At 43.3% G+C, this 18238-nt stretch overlaps 1 protein-coding gene across 8 annotated transcripts in view; it reads left to right on the forward strand.

Moving 5' to 3' along the window:
* NAV2 (neuron navigator 2) overlaps positions 1-18238 on the forward strand; it is a 528711-nt gene that overhangs the window by 302416 nt on the left and 208057 nt on the right. Inside the window, exon 1 of one of the 8 annotated variants that reach the window (XM_080982306.1) lies at positions 13028-13159. The exons of the other annotated variants lie outside the window; for them this stretch is intronic. Coding sequence (XP_080838432.1) covers positions 13109-13159 — 51 coding nt within the window. The 5' untranslated portion in view covers positions 13028-13108. Of the gene's footprint in view, positions 1-13027; positions 13160-18238 lie in introns of those variants that run through there. 8 annotated transcript variants of the gene reach the window in all.

Here is an 18238-nt window from a genome sequence, read left to right on the forward strand (position 1 = left end):
TTGTAAAAGCCATTTATCTCAATTTTGTATCTTTGTTGAATTTTCTTGTTTTATTACAAGGAATGCACCACCTTGCAATCTTTGCTCTACCAGGAGGTACCTCCTGGGGCTCTTAAACCATCTTTTGACCTTTTGTGTGCCTTTTCTTTTATATTCCAGGGCAGCCTGAAATAGCCCTTTCCCTTCCTAACAGATGTTTGCATCTAGTTTATATTTCAACATCCCTTGAGCTTTAAACATTGTGATCCATGGGTCTGGCCACAAGCAAAATCCAGGGTGCACCAGGTTAATGGAGGGGTAGGGAATTCAACAAGATTTTATTTGAGACAGAGAAATTTTAGAGACGGAAAAAGAAGGGGGAAAAGTTCTGTTCATGCATAATTGGAATTAGAACAGTTATTAAAATGTGTTAGGAGTACATTCGATATTATAAGAAACACATCTATTGTAGCAATTGCAAAACAAACATTTGCAGTAGAGGTTGCTGACAGATGTTATAGTCAAAGTAATATGGGGATCAAATGTTGTAACATTTAATAGTAGTAGTAGTAGTAGAAGAAGAAGAAGAAGAAGAAGAAGAAGTTTCCCTAGCCACTCTGGGTAGCTTACAGCATATATAAAGAATTGTAACACATCAGACTTTAAATATTTCCCGATACATGGCTGCCTTCAGGTCTCTTCTAAAAGTGGTTTCTTTCCTTGACATCTGATGGGAGGATGTTTCACAGGGGAGGCGCCACGTCCAAGAAGGCCCTCTACCTGGTTCCCTGTAACCTCACTTCTTGCAGTGAGGGAACTGCCAGAAGGCCCTCGGAGCTGGACCTCAGTGTGCGGGCTGAGCGATGGGGGTGGAGACCCCCATCAGGCATCTGAATTCATTGACATTCTCAAGTGTCAGTGAATAGCTCCCCCACCACCTACACTCAATTAAAGTCCCTAGATCATGACTTGTAGAGTACTGTAGTACATACCTTTAAGAACTGCAGGAAAATTTTGCCCACTCTGTCATTTCCTACCAGAGTGCTGCTTTGGGAATTTTTGCAAGGAATTTTCTTTTTGGTGCAGTCTTTAGAGCTACACTCTCCCATGCTGGAACTACCTTGTAGAAACTTACCTTAACCAATGGCAGGGATCCAAAGTGTTCTCTTTCTACATCCAGGCAGTTTTGTGTGCACAACAGAGATTTGACATCATAGTCAAAGTGGAGCTACTTCACATAAAGTCCCCTATAGGTTCCAACTAACTCTTCATGCAGCAAGGGGATGTTGCAATCAGAAGAGAACCCCCAAAGTCCAGCTGTAATGTATTCCCAGAAAAAGGGGAATGTTCTTAAAGATCAGTTAGATGAGAAGATGTGCCTGCCAAAATTCTCCTCCCTAAGCAAGCATTAAAGGCACATAGGAAATCTAGCCTGCACATACCAGCTTTATGTAATCCTTTCTTGGGCTACTACTTTAGACTACTAAATATTAAAAGTTAAAATATGTTGAAGACTAGATATACAGACAGTGTGCAGTGTGCCCTTTCTATAAAAGATAAGCTATTTATGTTTCGCTTGCTGTTTTTGGATGGAAACCATACCATGCTTCAGTCTTCATCCTGCAACTTATGTCTCCAGTGCAATGATCTTTGAGCAGGTCTGTGTTGGCTGCCCTGCTTGACCACACCTCACTTTGCCCGTTGAAAACATTCCTGTCATTTTTCCTGTTAGTTTCATTCTAAATCATTATTTCAGAGGTAGGCTTCTATGTGTAAAGTTACTTCTCGGAAGGTCATGGGCAGCTTATACAGTTTGAAACTGCTTTAACACTGTAACCTAAAACCTCTCCAGTCTTGCCAGGACTTAATTGCTTCACCATGCCAGAATATAATCAAAGTAAAGGAAAATGAAGAGGAGGCGATAATCAGGTAATTGAACAAATTTTTTCAGAAAGGGGAAAGTGATATTGCTTTCAAGACTATTTTAACTCAAGGTTGCTGGGTTTTTGGTTTTTTAAAATCAGGCTAATGAGGTTGCAACCAGTTTTCAGAATTAAATGGTCTAACCTGAGCAGAAATGGGAATAAGAAGAGTTCATTTCACTGTCTCTCTCTCCATAGAGGTCTGTCAGTGACATTTGGAGATAATTCCTGAAAGGCATCTCTAAAAGCTCTGTAGCCAACAAAGTAATATTTCATTTCATCAAATGTAAGCAGGAAGTTGCAATGCTGACTTCTGAAAGAATCCTGATAAAAGTTGTGCATAAATAAAGCGAACCCCCCCCCAACAGGTAAATCATAATAATCCTTTCTAAAACTGTCTAGATCATAATAAGAAAAAGAGAGAGAGATGATTTTGCTTAATTACTTTGGCTCGAATTCATCGAGAAATAGGTGAATTCCTGGCCCTGCATCTTCATGTGCCCAAACTGAAAAGCAGCTCCTGGTACTCAGGAAACCATCCAGAATGGTGTGGGAAGTAGCACACAGAGAGGGACTCCCCTAGACAAGAAAATCAGTGGAATCAGTAACGCACCATTATACAAGCAGGAAGTGTTTTCCACTCATGCAGGAAACTCTTTGGATCAGAGCCATGGAATACAAAACTTTCTTTTTCTTTTAAAGCATTTTTCACTTTGTTAATTATATCAAGGGCTTTATGCAGTAAGGTCCAAATCCAGAGAGAGATGGTTGCACTTAAATCATATTGTAATAAATGAGGCTATAAATCATGAAATAATTGTCAAAAAGATATGAATGACCTGGCCTCCACCCAACATGCACAGTCAGAGACTTTTACTTCTAAATAAGAGAGAGATATTATTTCAGGCAGGTAACAGTACAGACTCAGCAGCAGACACAGTGCGCAGGAGTCACAGTTCAGAAGTTCAGGAGTAGGGCAAGAAGTTCATAACTGGATAGAGGTAGTGAAGATGTCCCAATGAGTTTCTCCATCCCTCCAATCAAGCTTTTAAAGACAAGGCATGGCATACTCCTTCATAAGACTCTCTCATTTTCTGGGAACATGGGCATAGCCAGGATTTTTGTAAGGGGTAGCCAAAGGTTTCTGCTAGAGGGACAGAACCTCAGTTATTTGAGTACTTTCAATGCTTTTCAATAATTTTTGTGGATTGGGGGGAGCTGTCCCCCCAGCTACACCCATGTGTAGGAATATTGAGATTGCAAGCACATTCTTCGTTGGGTTGGGTGGATGCTGTTCTAGGTGACAAGACTGTACCCTCTTGCTCAGTCACTGCCATCTCCTGCTCAGCCTCCTCCTTAGCTTATCAAATCCCTCCCCAGCCTCCATTGAGGTTCTCCTATCTGCAGGAAGATCAAAGGGGATAGCTGGCATCCCTGTTTCCCCTTCCAAATGAAGTTGGGATGGAAAGGGGAGGCTCCACACTCCTCCAACCCAGGTTCCCACAATTCAGCCCTCTTCTGCTTCTTCTACCTCCTCCTCCATCAGAGCTTGCTGACCCAAACCAGATGCTGACAGTGCCCCAAAGCTGCAAGACAATCAGATGATATGCCACCCACCCCCCATTCTTCAGTTTGGCACTTAAACTTCTCATGCGCCAACTGAAATCTCAGTCCCATTTATATTCTCCATACACCCAAGTATTTTGAGGCAGCTGCTTTATTAGAATGTGCATAGATTAAATCTCTCCAAACCAGAACTTTTTGTGCTCCTCTTGGAGTCTTAGCCTCATTATGATTTGGGATGGGAAAAATATGAAGCTCCATGAAGAGATGCTCCAAACTATAGAAAAAACTATGTGAATAATACACTGTAATTTAGCAGCTACTCTGAGTAACTTCTTTGAGCATGGGAGGTGGTGGGAGAAGAGCAAGGGAGAAAATCTTTGAAGTGAGTGGAACTGTCCAGCTTTGGGGATGCTGATGTCATCCCAGAGATCATTGAATGATAAGCCTCAGTAAATCTGGTGAGTCACTGCTGCATAATAAGAAGGGCAGGGAAACCCTGAATGCTTTCAAAGATAATGCTGTAATAAACAGCCAAAAATAAATGGATAGGGCTGTAAATCCATCAAAGCAACACAATCTGATGCAGTCATGATGGAACATAAAAGCAAATGTGGAATACTGTTGACTCATTAGAAGTGGCCTTTGGTTTTCAAGGGCTGATGAAGCAGCCACAGAAGCTTTGTCAAAAACAAGGGCATCCATTTCCACAGCTGCTTTCTTGTCACTGCTTATGTTCACTACAACATTTGCACTCAAACTTGCCAAGATTTCAGACAATCTCATCTCTTACTTAGTTATACAAGGGATGCATGTTAGATTCTTGGCCTGTAAAAAAAATGAGTTGGACTTTCATTTCATTTTATCCACCCTACTTCTTGCTTCAAAACACCCTGCAATTTAATATTCATTGTTACAGTTTAAAATGTTGTTCAAAGACATTTCCTAATGCTTCTGCAAATGATAAATTAATTTGATAAATAATTTATTTGCATTGATCTCAATTTTATTGCATGTAAAATACATCCTCAGATGTGTTCCTGTGTGTCCCTCTAAAGCAGGTGGCAAGTCTTACTTACCCACCCCTCAAAATCAACATGATCAATTATATCTTCTTCAGTCTTTGCTTCTGGGCATATTGATCCAGGAAGCACTATTAGGGAAACCAAGAGAGATTTTTCAACTTCCTGAAAAGGATTAGCAAGCACCACTTGTCCTCTTCTGCAAGAGAAATAAAGAATGCATGTCATCAATTAAGCTTTTTTCTCTGTCATACAGATTTTGTTGGGGGTCATGTGCTGTGTTGTTTTATTTTATTTCTAGACTGCCTTTTCTGCCCTGGGAACTTAGGCTGGTATACAGCACAATCACATAAAATGCAAGCAGTTAACGAAAATCAAAACATGTAAAAACTAAATATCATAAATATCAGTCCAAACCATTTCCATCATGCAATCTGAGGGTCTTTATCATTTTTATCACCCCAAAACCTGAGTAAACAGGTATGTCTTTAGTTGATGCCAGAAAGTCATTGGAGGGACCAAGTGCGGGGAGGGAATTTCACTTTCACGATGGGACTTCTCTCCTCCTCACCCTTCATCCCCTGCACTCCCTAAATCTGCTTGGAAGAAACCCCATTACAGATTTAGGGGGTGTACAGGGTGACGAGAAGGAGGAATGCCCAGTCACATGAGCAGACCTTGTTCCATGTATGCATACTCCACTTAGGACTACATTGAATTCTGCTCGTTGTTGTTATTGTTATTAGCTTAAAGAAATACCAAGGTGTTTCACAAACAACAAATAGCAACCAACAGAAAAATAACAAAAATAAAATTGGCCCATTGGCTTAATATGCATGTAGTGCATTAAAAATTAATATCTTAAGCACTGCATCTGTAAGAACTCAATGGTTTAGTGTGGTAGCACTGATACTTTGGAACTCCTTGCCTATTGATCTCAGGTGGGCACCCTCACTGTATTCTTTTTGGCGGAGGCTGAAAACCTTATTTAGACAAGTTTACCCAGGTGTTTGTATGAAGTTTAATTTATTTCAGCTAATTCTGTTGCAGTTTTAACTTTCCTATGTTTTAAATTATGGTTGTAAATTTCTTAGTGATCATTTTATTGTTTTATCCTTTTTTGCAAACTGCTTTGAAGTTTTTCCGTTACAGTCAAGCAACATTTTTAAAAAAATAAATAAATAAATAGATTTGTATCTTCTCTTTAAGGGGTATGGATCCATGGGAGGTCCAGAGGGTGGCAACATGTAAAAGGGCCTTTTCTGCGGTGGCTACCATTTGTGGAACGCTCTCTCTCCAGGGAGGCTTTCCTGTTGCCATTGATAAATATCTTCAGCTGCCAGGCAAAAACTTCCCTCTATAACTAGGCCTTTGGCCTTTAACTCTCTGTGGCCTTTTGGAAGTAGGTAGGAAACTGCGGGAGGGAGTGGAAGATAGGTGTGCGTGGTGTGCTCTGGTCCATGGGGTCACGAAGAGTTGGACACAACTAAATGACAACAACCCCCCCCCCCCCAGGTTTTAATGTGAGGGGTTTTGTCTGTCTGTTTAATTGGTTGTAAGTTGCTTTAGGCTGCCCTGGGCAGGATAAAGCAACTAACAAGTTCTATGAATAGATAAAATAAAAATACAATTCAGCATATACAGTAAATCGGAAATCCTGATGGAAACATCTTTATTTTGAAAAGATTCAGCCATAGATTCTGCTGTAGAGGGAAGAGTTTTATATTTTCAATCGCATCAATAATTGTCACTGTGATCTTATTCATTATTCTCTGGAAAACTTCCATCAGAAAATCCCATGCAAAAACATTTTGCTTTATAGGCAGTAGCTTTCCTAACCTGGCATTTATCTGCATCTGATGACACAGGCTCTTGTCTACAAAGGCTCATACCACAATAAAATTGCAGTAACAAGACTCAGAAAACATGTGTGAAGTCACTCCAGAACAAAGTCCAGATGTGTAGCTGTTGCAGTAAAAACAACAAAAAGCCTTATGGCACTTTAAACACTAACAAACTGGGGGGGGGGGGGGAGATTACCAGGGCTTATTTCTGAGTTGGCTTGGTTAGGCCTGATGTTATAACAGCATTAACTCAAGAAAACAGCAAGTGTAAATGGTAAAGTGTTCTATTAGTAGGCTTCATGCATTAATTAATGAATAGTTGTAACTGAGTTAGAGAACTCAGAAATAAAAAGCCAAAGTAATTGTAATGAATCTAATATGCCGGAGAAGCTTAAATGCTAGCTAGCCAGTTGTTGTTATGCATATTTTTCATGGCAACACAATGGGTAAGTAGTTAATGGGTTTTTCTTTCCCTCTAGTAACTGATGTATTGACAATGTTTATGTGTTCTGAATTCATTCATAATTTCCCCAACATCTGTTTCCTCTTGTTTTCCCAACAGTATCCTTTGTGTCCTGGGAGTTAGAATTATATATATTAGGGGGCTGAATGCAGGACTCATACCTGTTTTCTGTGTCATTGAAGAATCATCAATGAATAACAAGAGCATTATTTTGCACATTAATTGGGATGCTTAAGTGCCCATTAACATCCCATTAGGGCTGCTAACAAGCTTTTTAGTCTGACATGCATTTCATGTACTGGTAAAAAGATCCTTGGCCACCCCCACCTCTATCCTTCCTTGCTAAATGTCAGTAGTTTCAAGAAAAGGGTTTGTGAAATCCTGATAAATGCTATTTTTTAAAGGAATTGTATGGATGTGCCCTTGCCATCCTACCCTTTTAAATTAAGGCAGAATGTGTGAGCAGCATGTCTCTGTGGAGTCAAACACACAGCACTGGAGGATGAGCTGTCTAAAGATTGCTTGTGGGAGGAGGGAAAAGGTCATAGCAAGGATTTTGCCAACTCCACTTCCAATCTTATCTCTTCCATTTTGTTCAAGGAGCTCCTTATTAGGGAAGTTCTGCCAGAGGATAAAAGGAACTCCAAAGCCTTACTGCTTTTTAATTATTATTTTTTTAAAAGGAAAGAAACAAGTGTCAATTACACCTGGCAATGCTATCAGGATTTCTTCTGGAGGCAAAATACATCTTGAGTTCAAAAAAGCTCAATTAAATGAGTGTGTCCAAAATGGGCTGTATTTTAGAAAATGATGGGAACAAAATAGGATTTCTAGTTTATTCTTTTCTAGTAACACTGCATTCTGTTGTGTTTCTAAGCTGATCAAAGTCCCTGTGTTTTCTATCATAGGAAGTTCTAGCATACTTTGTATATCTTATATGCTTTGTATATTGTACAGCATAATAGTCACAATCTGTTACTGTAGGAGCATTCTTAGAGTTTGCCATGTAGAAGTTATGGGATGGTTCATCCATGCATGAACAGATTACCCAACATTTGGTGACTTGTAGCTGAATTTGTGAATTGAATCTCTGGAAAATCATTGTAGAAAAAGTTCTGCTTTGAAGGAATGGTGAAAATGATTGTGGAAGTGATAAAGCAGTTAATCTACCATGGGCCCCCAATAACTTTTTGGCCTTTTGCATATTCATTTAATTGTTTACTCCATTTATATCTCACCTTTCTTTATGGAGTTCAAAGCAGTATACATAGTTATCCCTCACCCTCCATTTTATGGTCTCAACAACCCTGCAAGGTAGGTTAGGCTGAGAGATAGTGTCTGGCCCAAGGTCACCTAGTGAAAGTAAAAAAGAAGAAGAAGAAAGAGTAAAGGACCCAGTGAACTTCATAGCTGAGTGGGGTTTGGAGCAGGCTCCAAGAGATTCAAGTTGATATAGCAAACAAAATCACCAGAAGTACTGTCTGAGATTGTGGGGCGGGCTGACACCAGGTCTCCATAACAGGCCTCTGTAATAATGTCAAGTGGGTAGACTTCAAGAAACTGTAATGCTAAGTAATAACACTGTTAAGAGAGGCAGGGGTGGCAGCACAATCATTGCAAAGGAAGGAGTGACAGGGGTCAGAGAGGACAGAGGGCAAATTCACGGAGGATAAGGCTGTTGATGACTACAAGCCATGATGGCTACGCGCTGCCTCCACAGCTGGGCACAGTAATGCCTCTGAATACCAGTTGCTGGAAACCACAAGAAGGGAGAGAGTGCTCTTGTGCTCAGGTCCTGCTTGCAGGCTTCCCTTTAGCAGGCATGGCCAAACTTGGCCCTCCAGCTGTTTTGGGACTACAATTCCCATCATCCCTGACCACTGGTCCTGTTAGCTAGGGATGATGGGAGTTGTAGTCCCAAAACAGCTGGAGGGCCAAGTTTGGCCAAGCCTGCTTTAGGGCATCTGGTGGGTCACTGTGAGAATGGGATGCTGGACTAGATGGGCCACTAGCCTGGCCCAACAATCTCTTACTGTGTTCCTGTGTTCTAAAGGCTGTGGAGGGGGAACAGCAGTCATTGCAGGGGTTTGGGGGGAAAGAGTATTGGGGCTATCAGAAGTAGGGGGCAGTAAGGAAAACAAAATAAGTGTGTAAGGAATCATGTGACTGAAAACAAGAGAGCAAGCAAGCTATATGAACGGATGGTGAAATAATTGAGGAAATAAGAGCTGTTTATTGGTTCGTTGTCGATCAGCCAGCTGGGCCCTATTGGATCTTAATTGGCTTCTGTTTAGGAGGCCATTCTAATTCTTCCCCTCTAAGTCAGAGCAACCCTGGGTCACATCCACTTAGTTCAAGGAGCTCCTGAAAACCACAGGGAAGCACTGAAAATACAGATATGGCCCAGAGCCTTCTTCCATATCCTTCCCTGAGCTGCACGTTCTGGCCTGAACCTCCTTGAGGCACAGTTGGGAAGCTGGGTGACAACATCCTAAGTGGCAGGCTGTGTAGTGCTTCCACTGGGTCAGCAGCAGCACGGAAGGGACAAATTAAATTCAGTTAAAAGGAAAGCTCTGAAGGGCCTGGCAGTTTGCGTGAGCACTGTGCTTAAGAAGACTTATGTAATTCCCGTAGAAATCCCTGTGGCCTCACCTCCAAGGTTCTCTCCCCCTCTCCTCATATTCATTTATCTTTTCATTTGTCATTGGCTCATTGTAGCTGCCTTTGACCCTCCTGCAAATCGTGCATCTAATTTCCAAAGCCCGCCAACAGGCTTCGACCTTCTCCCTCAGATTTCCAACCTCCTGGAGGTGACCTTTCAGCGGGGCACTTACTCCGGCTAGTTCAGAAGGTTTTGCAGTGCAAGGTATTTTGCTGCCACAAAAGCAAATGAAGAAGAGTCCTTTATACCTTTGAGAAATAATTAAAAACTCGTTCTATAATGGCCAAATGAACCTGATGAATTTAAAGGTTGATGTAACTGTGCAGGTGTCTGTCCTCATCTGCTTTAAAACTGTAGCTCAGGGAAACCTTTTGACTTCTTTGTTGGTCTCTGAGGCTGGCAAAAGTTTCGCTTGCCAAGCAGATCAGAAAATCCTTTCAAGAGTACAATAGCATGTTATGGGATAAGAAAGAGAATGTGCTTTGCGTGGATTAGTGCTGGGCTAAAGCATAGAAACCTGCTAGCTGGACATATCCTTAATTTCCTTAGACACCATTGATTGGATATCTGATGTGGTGACCTTAGACTGCATACTGCACTACCATCAGCCCAGAAGAATCTATGTTAAATATAAAAAAGAAACCCACCCCAAACTCCTCAAAACCAAGGGTAGCTGTGTTGGTCCATAAGGGAAAAAAACCCCCTCTGAATTCCAAAGTTGGGCAATAACTTTATCTTTATTAGATATAGCAGCTTCCAACCAGACTCTAGTTGTGAGCAGTGGATAGTGGCTCTGAATGGGCATGAATATCCAGACAATTCACCATGAAAATGTGTACCCAGTGAATTCAGTGGAGCCCGGTTCAGTGTTGCAATGACAATGCATATAGATGTGTACCTACAATGGCTGCACATACACAGAAGCCAGTTGCAGATATTGGCAGATGTTTCAATGAGTGTGGGTGGCTGTACAATACTGATTTCTGTCCTGAACCCAGCTGCCTAATCCACAAGGCAGATCTGCATGTGGAAGGAGGATTCCCTTCCTGCATCTGATGTGGATGTGCCTCCTCATCTGCACAGACATGCTTGGTCACAGCTTATTGAATTGGCCAGAAGACTGTTTGACAAGAATGGGGATGTGTGCATCCCCCTGGGGCAGGAGTGACTGACCCATGGGCCATACATGGCCCGCTGCTTATTTTCAGTGCATATATGGGTGGGGAGGATAACAGAAGGGGAAGTGGGGGGAGGAACAGGAAAAGCCCTAACTGTTGGAGCAGTGGAAGGAGGAAGGAGAAAAGCCCATTGCAAGGAATCAGTTCTGGCAAGAGCAACTTGTCCATACAGCTGTAGCCTGGCTGGGTGGGGTGGAAGAGAAAAGGAGATGCATGTATCAGAGAGAGAGAGAGAAAGGTGGTGGAAGGAAGGAATAGAGAAAGCAGGTGTCCCACCCACTGCTGGGCTTGGTTCAACTCACCACTGGCATGCAGCTGCTGGCATTTCCCCAAGGATATGTGGCCCTTAACAGATGAAAGCAGTGCATGCCGCTTGACCATTGGTTGTGTTGTAACTTTAACTGGCTCATCGGCAGCATCCTTTAGGCTGTCTTACACTGTTTGATCTTATTGCAGTCCATGGGACTCTCCAGCTTTTGCATTGTGGTGCTGGAGGAGACTCTTGAGAGTCCCATAGACTGCAAGAAGATCAAACCTCTCCATTCTTAAGGGAATCAGCCCTGAGTGCTCACTGGAAGGACAGATCGTGAAGCTGAGGCTCCAATACTTTGGCCACCTCATGAGAAGAGAAGACTCCCTGGAAAAGACCCTGATGTTGGGAAAGATGGAGGGCACAAGGAAAAGGGGATGACAGAGGACGAGATGGTTGGATAGTGTTCTCGAAGCTACCAGCATGAGTTTGACCAAACTGCGGGAGGCAGTGGAAGACAGGAGTGCCTGGGGTGCTCTGGTCCATGGGGTCAAAAGAGTCAGACACGACTAAACAACAACAACACTGTTTGAAGGCAGGTAGGAAGAAACATTGCCTGAAAGAAGGAACAAGATTGGGGGCATGTATATTAAAAAAGAAGCAAATTATCTCAGAATTTCTGTCATTACTGCAAAGTCTGCTTTGCATGTAAAAAAAAAAAAAAAAAGCAGAGGGGTTGTGCTATCACTGTCAGAATAACCAGCAGCAATAGCTCAGTCAGTAGAGCATGAGACTCTTAATTTCATGGTCATAGGTTCGAGCCCCATGTTCCACAAAAGATTTCTGCATTACAGGGGTTGGACTAGATGCCCCTTGTGGTCCCTTTCAACTCTACCATTCTATTCTTCCCACTGCAAGGACACTCCCCTGCCCCCAGCAGTTCCTGGCCAGGAGACACTTATCCTCAGGCCCGTACAGAGCTTGTCTGAGGCCCAGGGTGGGAGTCTTGTTAGAATAAAGAACAAAAAAGCAGCTGGTCCCTGCTTAGCCCTCCAAGAGTTGGGGCAAGTGTACCTGGTCGCCAACCCTACTCTGCCTGTGCTCCATCCTAAGAAAAGCCCAGCCATCCCTGTGGGTTGGGGTGGGCTGGCAGGCTGCTTCACAATGTGTAAGCCTGCTCTGCTGCATTTAAGGGTCCTCTTGCTTATCCTGCTGAGCGGGCCCAAACTTTTGCCCCAAACTGCTATCCCTGATGGCACCCCTAGAAAACCATTGCCAGAGAGAGTATGGTGCATAAATCAATGTCTGATAGCATCCAGTAGCTTCATATGTCCCAAGGATGCTGGAAGAACTGATTCCCTGCATAAGCAGAGGGCTGGACTTCGAGCTCCCTTTCCACCTCTGTGATTTGATTGAGACAGGATTCCTCTTGCAGTTTTGTAGAAGAGAAAATGTCATCCAGTGCCGCTCCCCCTGGATGTACACCTGCCCAAATTTGAAAGGAAAATAAAAGTCCCATTGCACCAGGTCACCCTAGAGCACGTGCTACCTTTCCAGCTGATGGCTTGTGCCATCCTAGTTTCTTCTTCTTTAATCAAACACAAAACCAAAAGATTTGCTCTTGAAATCGCCAGCTCCGTTTGCAAAATCGGCTGAAGCAGGGAGTAAGCAATTCTGGGCGTTTTAACTCCCCGCCTGCCCTGCCCTCGCCCCCTCCTCGCATGCGGGGCCCGTTGTTCTGCGCGCTGCTTCCATTCTTCCCCGGTTCACGGATCAAACTCTCGCCCCGAAGGGGTTAAACGGGATTCTCTTCAGAAACGATGAACGGCCCATTGAACCAGGAATGCCCAATCTGCGAAGTGCTTGTGGTTGCGGGGGGGGGGGAGCGGGGAGGGAGACTTCCTTGTCCTTCTTTCACTCCTGCAGCCCCAGCTGCCTCCTCCAGCTCATTTGAGGAGTTGTTTGATTTGGCTTGAGAAAGAGAAAGAGAGAGGAGTTGATGCATCATGATCTTAGCTCAGCTCCGTGCACGACTAGAGAGCTAAGTTTGCAGAGAACACCGTCAAGATGAGAGAGGCTTTCCTTAACCCAACAGAGAGGAATGAAGCTCTCTGTAGCGGCTGGATGTTAAGGTACTGGAAGCACGCGTGAAATGGACGCGTAGCCTGGCTGGGTGCTGGCTCCTCTGGGCAGGTGCTGCTGGCTGGGTGCGCTGGCCGAGGAAAATGAGTGTGATGCTATGGCGCTGGGAACAGAACAACATGACCATGAAGTTGGTAAGGATTTCCGATTGCACGCTGGTGATAACTGTGAAGAGGAAGTCTGCTGGAGACCCTCTGGCCATGTGCCTTGGGCATTTCGTGTGGATGGCATTTTTGTGTGTGCTGTTTTCTGGGCATCATTGCTGGAGTTTGGCTCCAAGCGGCGTAGCGTTCAGAATAAAGCTGTTAAGCAAAGCAGGAGTGCAGAAGCAGAGGCCGATCTCCCAACAGATCCTCCTCTCTCTCTTGCAACGCATGGCTGCGCCTGTAGTTTGATCTTTCCTAGCTTAAGCTTCTTTCAAAGCAGAAAAATAGAAATCGATGGTGCTTATACTTTGTTCTTCAGCTTCTTCCTCCTCTCCCTCCCTCCCTCCCTGCTTCTCTGGATTGCCTCAGTGCCCTTTGCTGTAATAAGGATTCCTCAAGCGCAGGCATTTGGGCTCTGGGTTTGCTGATCGCTTCGTTGTTTTTTTAAAAAAAACACCTCCCCGTTAATTCCCCCAAGAGAGTTAAAAAGAAACCGCAGCTCCTTGTTTGCAAAGAGAAAGTTTGTGGGTTTCCCATTTCCCCCAGCGCAAATGAGATCAGGAAACCCAAACGTCTGCCTGTCTTTTCCAATTACTCCCCGTGCCAAGATTGGAACTGTGGGTTAAAAAACTTAGGGAGTCTGCACATTAGCGGCTTTTGGAAATCTGCTTCCAAACCTGAGCCAGCAACTGCTCTTTTTAAAGAGTGTTATTCTTTATCCATCTATTGGATTATATTAAACAATGGAAATTGCACTCCTGTGCACATTTCACTTTAAATATGTTTCCTATGAAGTTTAGAATTCAATACCAAGGGTTTGTTCCAAGTGTCAAGGGGCCCCAAACCAGTGTATGCCTGGGAAATTGGTACTGTAGTGGAGAAAGTGCCTTAAGAGCATCACTCGCGTGGAGCATTAATTGAAACCCATATCTCTATGGCTGTCATTCAAAATTACTTCCCGTCTTTAAAAAAATTATTTACATTTGATGGACTGTTTGGGCAGTCATAATCAGTTTATGGATGATCTTACTGGATACAAAAGCCATTCTTGGTTGGGAGATCAGGATGGTTTCCGATTTGGCATGTGTGAGTGCCTCTTAGAAAATTGAATTATTATTGTTTTTGAATTGGCAGGAAAGGGTGCGTGTTAAGCACAGGGGTTGCCCAAGCATGGCTTGAGCTGCTGCCAGGCATGTTGAGATGAGAGGTGGCTCCTGTTCCAGCAGCCTGCCTTTTTATGCTCCGGAAATCAGGAAGCTAAGAGAATGGGCTACGCAGGTGTAGCAAAAGCCCTTTCTGCAAACATAAACATCTGAGCCACTTTGGAGTGGGCCTCCCAAACAAAGAGGAGGAACTAAATGCATGGGGAAACTGAGCCAGCTTTAAAAAGTAAAGAGGGGAAAGAAGCTTTAAAAATGCAAGGTGGGGTATGCCAGCAATTTTAGCACTTGATATTTTGCCAAATAGCCGAGAACACTTGGTTCAACAAGCAGATCCATGAGATCATATCTCATGGGGTCACAGAGGTAAAATTAAGATACAAAGTCTAGAATAACTGATAGGTTTGTATTTATGATATAAAAAGATCTAAAGCAAATTGAGACAAGCAAGAAAATTCCCTCCCATTTTCGGCTCCTTTGCATTTACCAGATAGACATAAACTACTTCAGGTGATTCAGTGATTATTTTTCCTTTATTGCGGTTGCTGACTTTAAAAAAAACGGTTCTGTCAGGACAGACAGCAAGGCACAGTGCTGTGCTTACAAATTACCTATGAATGCTGAGGATATCTGAGAAACACTGACTGTCTCTGGCCTTTATATGGGCTTTTGAGAATCCAGTAGGTACAATGGGCTCCTCTGTGGGCTTTAGTGATAATCAGATACAACTAATGCTGTTTAATATTTATTTAGCTCAATGATGTGCTAAGCTCTGGCAGTGAAAGCTTACAGCCACACATAATAGGCTAAAGGCCCAATGCCCAGAAAGTGCAATGGAGGTAACATGGACCTGGGCAGGGTTCCATATCCCACATCAGCTCATGGTTGTGACATCTGTGCCTTTCAGAGGTCAGACCTTTATTTACTGAGTGCTGCTGCCCACCAGGCTTGTCTCATGTCCACTAGAGGGAGCTTGCTGGACCTACCTTTTTCTTTCCATTGTTGGTGATCTGGGATCCGGCTCCTCTCTTCCCTGCCTGTTGGAATTCACTACCTCTTAGCTTTGCAGGCCCATGTCTTGAAAGAGCTTCTGTATGAATTTGCATAGAAAAGATAATTTTACATACTGTGACGTTGTTTTTTTTGTCGTCATTGTGTTAGAATGAAGGGAGAACCTGTATCCACTAGGATTTCCCCTCAAAAAGTAGGAGCCCTTCATAGGATGGATCTAGTGGCTCTTGTCCTCAAATCCCTGGCACCTACCAAGCTACTTTTCTTCCATGGGCTAAGAGATGCAGAGGGGCTACATGAAAGGATTAAGAGCGCTCTTCCTCATCACCATTCCTCTAGTCCCGATGGCAGTCTCTGAAATCTTATTTTAACATTCGGAAAAGGTGGAAGAAAGCTACATGCATCTGTGTGCAATGTCCAGTTTGGCTCCAAAATGACAAAGTTTGATGATGCTGTATGACGTATCAGCCCAATAAGCATCGGTGACAATCCTGAAGTCAGCTAGTGAGGACTGGCAGTTCACTTTAGAAAGCAGCAGCAGCATTGTAGTTCTGGTTCATGGATCAAATAGTGCTCAGAAGTTTCTTCTGAGTGGCTTTACAGCCATTCCTGCCTTGTGTAGGCAAATCTGCCTGCTTGTCACGGTTTTATTGGACTCCGTGAAACCTAATTGCTTCCTTCTCTCCTCTTTCATGGTGGCAGGGCTCTCTATATGTTGTAAACACTTTTCTCTTCCTTTATTACAGATAGCACAGAACGTAGAAGAGCACTGAAATGCTTTCTACACTTTGTTGCACCTGGTGTGCATGTCATGGTGTTCCTCTTGGATGATTTACTATATGTCTTAAATATTTTAGTGGCTGCCCTCAGGGAATTTCTTCTCCTCCCAGTATCCATTTTTTGTAGTCATTTTGTCCAGGGAATAAGGCTGAAGCTATGTGGAATGCCTCTGTTTCTGCTGCAACAGATGAGCTGCCTGCTTTATTGAAAACAAGAAGTTTGGATGTTATGTCTCAAATGCGGATGACAAATCAATGGAGGCTGGTCTGTCAGGGGCAAGTGGGATGCTGCCTCACCAACCTTAGTCTTCCTGCGGCCAGCCCCCACCTGCCTGCCTTCTTATTTATAACCAACCCAAGAGGTAGCACTGCCTATCAGCTTTTTCCTCAATCTCAGTATCGTCACTGTGCAACTCTGCAGAGGAAGATGGGGGCAAAACTACCAAGGCATGGAACCAACAAAAGGTGGAGCCAGAGTCAATGAGAGGCAGCCAAAGTAAACTATTTCTAGTTTCGACCTCATCTTCCATTCTTGGTTCCACAAGGGCAAAACTGAGATTGAGGAAGCTGGCAGGGCAACCTTGTGGGCTAGGCAGGCAAGAAGGGGCTGGCTGAAGACAGAATGAGATTGGTGAGGCAGCACTCAATTTGACTTAATGGACCAGCCTCCAGTGGAGATGGCCTAGTTCTCCTATAATGCTAAACTATGGCTTAGCATTGCATGTGCAAGCCAGAGTGCATGTGTGTTTCCCCAACCCCTCTCATCCTCTAGCATTGTTATGAGGAACAGGTGAGAAGCTTGTGCTTCCATAAAAGGCTTGATTCTCTTTCATGGCCCATGCTGACCCACACTGCCTTAGAGAGAAAAGCAGAGGCTAACATTTTGTGGATATTCCATTCCGAGCCAAACAGATGCTGAAATTATTTATTGTGCTGAGGGCTGTTGTTAATTGCAAGATTCCAATTAGATGATATTTAGTTGTCGCTTCTTTCTACTCTAAGGGCTGTGAGGGCAGGAGTTTTACAAGATATATAAATATATGTGTAGATGATTATATCAGTCTTTCAACACCTGGAGATTGCCCATTGCAAGAAAGGTTTCCAGGTGCTAACAAGTACATCATCAACTATGACTTGATCTTTCTAAATGGCTACAGGGCTAAAAATGGAATGAGTTACTGAATCAAAATCAAGACTTGTTCGGGTTCATCACATATTCCTCCCCACTTAGCACTGATGGGGAGATAAAAATCACTGTCTCTACTCTTTCAACAGCAATCTTTGAAGCAAAGAAAGAATAATTTTTCTCTCCATCACATCTATTTCCGATTTTCCTCCTGTGTGTATGAATGTGCATGTTTATGCACCCATGTGGGTGGGTGTGCATGCATGTATGTGATGTGTACCTGAATGTATGTCTGTTTTTGTGCAGGTGTGGAGGAGAGAGTGAGTGTATATGCAGAGAGTGTGTATGTGTGGTCTGCAAGTGTGACCTGTGTGCTTCTGTGTGCACATTCATTTATTTACTTAAAACATTTATAAATGGCTTAACATTTCAAAAATAAACAATATCATTAAAACAAAAATATGCCATAAAACCAGAAAAACAATAGTATAAAAGCATATATAAGTAGGAATTCATGGTGGGCAGAGGGGAGTTTTGTGGTCACAACTGTTTTGGCCATAAGAAGCACTGACTCATAGCCCTTAAAGGATTGACCAACCCTGAATGCATCTCTCTGGTCCAAAAGGCTAGCCGCCCTGCTCAAAGCAATAGTAAAGGGTTAGAGCATGAGCCCCTCTCACTGTCTTTGCATAGCATGGAAACCCAATACAGAAGTGGTTCTGGGTATTAAAACAAAACCCCAAGAGTCCCCATGTGAGGCTCCATATGGCAAATGGCACTGTTTAAATTGTGTTGTTGACTCTGTTAGGGCACCAGTGCAATGTGCACTTATCCATGCATAGGAAACTGTAACTCAGTTTCTGAAGCATGAGGATGGCCATGTGGAACTATCCCCCCCCCCCAGTTTTTTTACATGGCCTCTGCGCTACTGTTAGATTGGGCTTTAGCAGCTTCCAGAAAAGAGAGCACACTTTTGCATGAGCTGTGATTG

Source organism: Podarcis pityusensis, assembly GCF_964106645.2.
Source record: "Podarcis pityusensis genome assembly, chromosome: 1".
Lineage (NCBI taxonomy): Eukaryota > Metazoa > Chordata > Lepidosauria > Squamata > Lacertidae > Podarcis > Podarcis pityusensis.